Here is a 7,396-nt window from a genome sequence, read left to right as displayed (position 1 = left end):
GTTTCTTCTTGTTTTACTCCTTCAACAAGAATAAAAAAAATCAAACAAAAAAGAAGAAGAAATACATAATGCTGCAAAATTACTTGGAAGAGGATGAACTTACATTCATTCAACTAAAAAAGAAAGAAAGAAATAAGAAAAAAAAGAAGAAGAAAAAATACAGCATTAGAAAAAATATTTTTCTGTATTTGCAGCAAATTTGGGTGTAACACGAAGATATTCGAGTGTATTATTTAAAAATTTTCAGTGTACGTGCTAATAAGTTCTGTATAATTCAAAACTCTTCCTCTTCCTCTTCCTCCTTCTCATCTTCTGCTGCTGCTTCTTCTTCATCTTTTTATTTTATTTTCTCATAATTCTTATTGGGAGAAAAAATCAAACAAAGAAAAAAATACATAATATTACAAAATCAATAGAAAGAGGAGGAAAAAAAATATAGCAACAAGTAATAAAAAAATCCGATGATAAAGATGAAACACGCGAAAAAAAGAAGAGAAACATAAAGAAGAAGGAAAAGAAGAAAGAGGAGGAGGAACATGGGATACAAAAAAAATAACGTGATTTCACGCGCGCGCTATATATAACTTGTATGCCAAAAAAACTTATATATATAGCAATACTCGTATCTTTTATAGTATTGTCAAAGAGATAGTCAGTGTAATATGAGGTATTTATACTCTCTGTGTTTTGATTGAACTCGTAAGAAACAATCTAAAAATAATTAAATTTATTTATAATAATATAATTAAAAAAACTTATGAGATGTCAAATACAAATTCTTACACATAATAGTTAGTTGATGACGAATTTTTAATATATATATCTAACCTAACATGGCATCATTGATTTTGCACGTTATATCTATAATACAGTGTTATTTTTTTTCTTAAAATGATTGATTTCAAAATTCATTGATTAACTGTGAAATGAATTTATTTTGTATGGATATTAAATTAATTTTAATTTGTTATGATAAATTTTATTAGAATATAAATCTTTTTTTTATATCGGAAATTGTATTTTGAATGGTGCATTAATATAATTTTTATTATTTATATCAAAAAAATAATAAATAGCCGTCTTAGCTCAGTGGTAGAGCGCGTGGCTTTTAACCACGTGGTCGTGGGTTCGATCCCCACAGACGGCGATTTAATCTACCTCTCCTTAAAATGGATTTTATTTTTGACTTTTGGAATTACAACTCAATTCAGTAATGTTACTACGTACTTCCCGAATAGATAAATTGACCCATCAGTTAAACAAAAACCTTTCGGATAAAAAAAAACCATATATAATCACCTAAATCTTATTTATTTAACAAGGCTTATTATGCCTTACATTCAATTATTGAGTCAATATTACTAAGTACTAATAAAACGGTGCACAGCTAAAGGAAAAACAAGCAATGTAATGCTGACTCCTTTTGGGAATACAATTATTTTAATCTTACATGCAAGCCTCTTGGCCTCTCTACCAACTACCAAGTACCAAACAAACATATTACAATCTGTGGCCAACTAACCTTATATGGCAAGTGATAGACTGATAGTGATTTAATTACCTAGGATAATACAAAAAAGGATAGAGGTTATGAACTCTTCAAGGATTGCTATATGTATACATAGAACCTCAATGTCTCATGGAAATTATTCAACATCATATCATCAGCCCTCCACTTTTGGACGCCAACCTTCAATCACATCCTGGGGTTGTGCACGTGTTTTAATGAATGACTCCCTCGAGAAAATATCCTGTATGTTCAGCATTATTAGATTATAGCAAACAAGATGAACCAACACATTTTAATACACTGTTAATTGTACCAAACAACAAACTTCGTTGCAACCTTTCAGTGAATTTTAGCAAAAGGATTCATTTCCATGATATATGAAACTCAAAATGGCATACAAGAGATTTTATATATCATAATGAGAGAGCATCTCACTTAGTGTGAACACTCGAACTCTGAATAGAAGGATCAAGTATTTCTTCATCCTGATTGATTGCTTTTTCGTTCATTGCCTACGGTTTTTTCGACAATCACAGCATAATACTTTTTGCACATGATTTGCACAAATGGTAACAACTAACTATTGGTGTTAATGAAGCTTCTAGAGTTTTTCCTCAAATACAAATAAATGATAGAAGTTGAGAGGGCAGAATCAGCTTTAAGATACCTTCATATAAGACTTCAAAGATTGAAGTGAATCAGGAACTTTCCACTTCTTATAATGCCCCAAAGCAATCTCCAAATGATACAGCTTTGGTCCAATAGATAAGTCAGCTGCAGATATGTCTTTCCCATTGACAAAAGGACCCTATATGAAAATTGCAAGAATCATCCGTTAAATGAAAATATAGGAAGTTTCCTGCACAAGTTTTAATTTACAGACTTCAAATTATACCAGAGAGTAATTGCTAGTTAAGCATGGCGAATTAGTGGCACACAAGATGTCACATTAATAGCAAAGGGTGCCATACAAATATTATGAATCAAGTTCTCCATAATCACTCTCAGATAACCTAAATGACTTATATGGGAGTAAAAGCCTGCAAAGGGCCCTTAGATTAGTCAAACAACTTGTTTCTCTATGTTTGTCTAAGTAATGTGCTGGAAATGACATTAGAGTTTACCCTGGAGCACGGGAAAGAATTGAGAGATTCTAGCTTATGTCTCTACCTCCCAGGATTGATTCAAGCAACAGATTCCTAGTTCAGGAATAAGTTCTGGACTACTTGCTTCCAATTCAACAATCAATTCAATTCAAATCCCAGACGTCTTATGCAAAGGGAGTAAAAATATCAGTGGTACATTTTACGGCAAATGTCAACAAGAATAAAGATAAAAATAGATTTTGGCATATCATGAATGGGTATGTGAGCTTCCTTAATAACTCCATGACATATACACAGAAACGGCACAAAGATCAAACTCTGGTTCATCAAGGAGAACCATAGAAGATGGTAAATATGTTTATGACTTTATCAACAAATTACTGACCCAATAAAGAATGCAAACAATAGAGGAAAAAGAAAAGCCAAAATAAGTCGTACATTTTCCTTAAGGTAATCGTTGAAAGAGCTTAGTTCACTTAGCAATGCTTGCTCTGTTCCATCATTGGGATCTTTGCTCTTGAGAAATCCAATAAATGTAGAAAAGATCTTCGACCCACTACATACAAAAATTCATGCCTGTATTAGTCATTTGGAGGACATCTAATATATTCATCTTAACATTTAAGAATAAAAAGCTGACAGAGGAGAAAGCAAATGTTGCTAGGCTTGTCTAATCTGCAGCAACCATGCTTCATTTTTCTCTCTAAATATTCCAAGCCATGTACATCAAGCACAAGAAACACATAATAATAGCACAAAAGTATCTAGTAATGATCAGGAAATCTAGAAGATAGATACATACACTGTAGCTTTTTCGGGTGGGGTTACCAACGGTGGGCTAGGATACTTCTCTTCCAGAATTTGTGTGATGATATCCGAATCAGAAACCCACTTCTCATCAAGCTTTATGACAGGAACTTTACCCTCAGCATTGATTTTAAGGAACCTCAACCAGTAACACAAACAATAAGAAAAGGAACAAGAACAAGAAGAACAACAACAAATTGTAAACTCTTGTACAAAGGAAGAACTTAACAAAAAGAAATGAACCAGAAGATCACCATTCTGGCTTGTTGGTCAAATCTACCAACTTGGGGTCATAAGGAAGATGTTTCTCCTCAAGAGTCAGCAACACCCTTTGGCAGAAGGGACCTGAAGGACAATTCAAACAACCGTCACTAATTGATTATAGGAACCTCAAGTTCAAAGGTCAAAACCAAACATAAATATTTTCCTCCCTCAATTGAAGTCAGATGAATAATTAGTGATTCCAGACACACAAACTGAAACGAAACACATGATAACGCCACTGCCATTTTCTTCAAAGGCATCAAATTTCCACTCTAGTAAACACAGTTTCAGAACTGAACTCCTCCTTTATTATTTCAGAACTAGGACTCAGATAATTTCATCAAAATTATACAACTCGAAAATAAGTTACATTACAATGACCATCCAATTCCAAGGCATAATATGGATGCAATTAAGCTCCTAAACCAAAAACAAAAGCAGCACTATTCACAACACACAAGCTCGTTCAAGTCATGGAGAATCACAGCACATGTCTGTGTGCATCCTGAATATGTATCATTTAATTTCAATTTTCCGAACAGGCAAAGCAATGGGAAGCTAAAATAAAGTGAAAGTTGGTGTTTTTACAGTCTCCGAGCTTGTTGGGAGTGGTTATGGAAGCTTTGACGCAGATTTCGAAGGGCGCAGAAGGCGGAGAAGAAGACATTGAGAGTACTGCGCGCACGCCGAAGCTTGGATTCTGACGGTGGACATTGGAAGCTGATATAGTTTGAATTATTGGAATTTGAAGGGAGAAGAATGGAGAAGAATGATGATGAGGTTGCGTTTTCTTTTGTTTTCTGCCAAATGTTCTAAGTCTAACTACGTGTCACGTTTCACCTTTTACGTGCCAATTGCCATATCACCCCCAAAATAAGTGTTGCGGGTCGGTTTTGGCTTCATTTGGAAAACCCCAAACTGATTCTATTTTACTTTGTATGGATTGATTTGAATTTGAGGGTTTTTTTAGTGAAACTTGTTTTGAGGGTGACGTAAAACCGTTATTTGGGCTTGGATATGAGATTTAGATTTTTTTTTGAAGCAGTGTTTGTTCGATTTGTGTTGAGGTGTCATCGTCTGAGTTTTTCGTAAAGAGGCGAGAGGTGGTATCTATAATAGACTTCGATACTTAAATTAGCAAATGTTTTAGGCAGATTTTTAAGGGGCGCACTACACATTTATATAACTATGTAACTAAATTGACCCAATCCCAAATAGAATCACGCGCATTAATAAAAGTGAAAACACGAGCTCGTTGATTATGAAAAAACGATTCTACTCGCATTTTCTTTCTTGTTCTTCTTCTTCTTCTCTACTCGCGTTTTTTGTTATAGATCTGGATTAACTTCAACGTAATTAGCTTTGTGGTTCTTCTTCTTCTTCGTTTTCTTCTTCGATCTGGACTTTTGAATTGAAACAATGAATGAATCAACTTCAAAATCAGTTGAATGAGTGCGATTTGGATTATTCTTCCGAAACGCATCACAATAATCTTAAACATTGAACAAAGTAAAAAGAGGCCACCGAACCGAACAATGTACATGTGGTGAATAAATGGTGATCAACTTTCAATCAACAAGAATAGTATTTCTCCATGCAAAAGAAGTACTAAACAGAGTAACAACCAATTTCAAAGCCCTAGTTACACTATCCACTGAATTGAAGAAGAAGAAGAACCTACGAGCGCAAATTTGAAAGAAGAATGAGGAGGAGGAGGAAGATGGAGAGAAATACTATTCTTGTTGATTGAAAGTTGATCACCATTTATTCACCACATGTACATTGTTCGGTTCGGTGGCCTTTGTGATTTCAGTTCACCAAATGAATGTTGTTCAGTTCGGTGGCCTCATTTTACATGGAGAAATATTATTCTTGTTGATTGAAAGTTGATCACCATTTATTCACCACATGTACATTGTTCGGTTCGGTGGCCTTTGTGATTTCGGTTTACCAAATGAATGTTGTTCGGTTCGGTGGCCTCTTTTTACTTTGTTAAATGTTCAAGATTATTATGATAGCATGCAGCAATCATTCCCTAGCTGTCTCAACGTAATAACATCATTCAACTGATTTGAAGTTAAATCATTCATTGTTTTCATTCAGAAGTGTAGATCGAAAAAGAAAATGAAGAATAAGAAGAACGACGGAGCTTATCACGTTGAATTTAATGCAGATCAATAATGAAAAATGCGAGCAGAGAAGAAAAACGCGAACATAGGAGAACGACAAATTTTATTAGGTTGAATAAGAAGAAGAAAAACGAAAACGTGATACGTTATATGAGGCGCGTGTATAACAAATGACTATGGGGTGGGAAAACACGTGTGTAGAGGAAGTTACTTGGATAACATCCATGTATTTTTTACATGGATGTAGAGCTTTTTCCGATTTTTAATAGATTTAGTAGATTGGATTCTAAATATATCTAAAAGTGTTAGTGTATTTATAAAAAAAAAAAAAGATAATTAAAGAGTAGTTCCATCTTTGACCCTTCTAGACAGATATTAGATATCTTAAGAGTTAATTACTTATCCAGATAAGTAAGATTGTCCACTAAACCAGGTAAATGTAGCCTTAGTTGAATTTCTTAAATGAGATTCTATTCATTTGGGTTTGGTTATATATTTTTTGGGATAGGATATAAAGAGACTTCAACTAACCTAAATTGATTAATTCGAATTAAATCAGTTTAAATAAATAAATAATTAGCTATTTGATTGAAAATAAAATTCGGCAAACTTAAAAAAATAGAAAAAAATAAAAAGTCTTCTAAATATTATAAATATATGATAATAATAATAAAAGATAAAGAGTAATATATCATCAATTTAAATAAATATATTATTAGATTTTTTAATTAATATTAAATTAATTGAATAATTAGATTGTTCGAGTTTTATAATTCTAAAATTGATATCCAAATTAATTAAAGTCGAATTTAATCGAGTTTAACCTGATGGAACTCGATTAGCCATAGGGTCAAAACAATTCATAGAAAGTGAATTATGTTTTAAATAAAAGTTAATTAATTATTAACGACTAATTTATTTTTAATTAATTTTTGAGTTTACCATACTAAAACAAGGGATATTGAGTTTTGTTTGTGTTTTTATTATAGGAAAAATACTTTTTTAAAAAATAAAAACTTATTTTTGTTTTTTATTCATTTTATTTACTTTTAAAAAAATAATAAATTTTGTAAAAAAATTAACTTATATATATATTAAATTAAAGATTACTTTACTATAAATTTAAACTCTGTTTAAACTTGTAATGTTTGTTTAAGTGAAAGAACAAATCAGTTTTTTGTTACTAATATTCTGATAAAAATACCTTATTAAATTTTATGTAGATGTCCATTTTTTATGAGATATAATTTTTTAAGAATGACTGTATTTAATATAGTTTAAAAAAGTGCCATCATATACGTATATAAATAGACGCTTAAGCCTCTCACACAATACACAATCAATAATCAATATCAATATTCTCTCTCTTATACTCTTCTTTTCCTTTTACATATATATGATCTTACTTAGTAATATATAGGGTTAAGTATTGTTTTCATCTCTAAAGTTTGGGGTGAAAATCAAATTCGTCTCCAACCTTTTTTTGTTATTAAAATCATCCTCAACGTTACAAAACGTTATAAAATCGTCTTTTTTTATTTTATTTTACCAAATTATCCTTATCAATTAATAAAAATAAT

General features: G+C 31.8%; 1 protein-coding gene and 1 non-coding gene across 2 annotated transcripts; one reads left to right on the top strand and one right to left on the bottom strand.

The window, feature by feature from the left end:
* Positions 1-1,075: 1,075 nt before the first annotated feature.
* Positions 1,076-1,147, top strand: TRNAK-UUU (transfer RNA lysine (anticodon UUU)). Its single transcript has one exon. It is a non-coding gene; the product is annotated as a tRNA-Lys (tRNA).
* A 241-nt stretch (positions 1,148-1,388) lies between these two features.
* On the bottom strand, positions 1,389-4,364 carry LOC107481050 (glutathione S-transferase DHAR3, chloroplastic; the record flags this gene model as incomplete). The annotated part of the gene is given in 6 exon segments (XM_016101259.1): positions 1,389-1,751; positions 2,178-2,318; positions 3,055-3,172; positions 3,419-3,562; positions 3,678-3,768; positions 4,276-4,364. Coding segments are annotated over 6 exon segments (660 nt in total). The 3' UTR covers positions 1,389-1,664.
* Between the last annotated feature and the right edge of the window lie 3,032 nt (positions 4,365-7,396).

Source organism: Arachis duranensis, chromosome 3 (assembly GCF_000817695.3).
Source record: "Arachis duranensis cultivar V14167 chromosome 3, aradu.V14167.gnm2.J7QH, whole genome shotgun sequence".
NCBI lineage: Eukaryota > Viridiplantae > Streptophyta > Magnoliopsida > Fabales > Fabaceae > Arachis > Arachis duranensis.
Note: the sequence above shows the minus strand (reverse complement) of the source record. Positions and strands in the feature narration are given on the sequence as shown.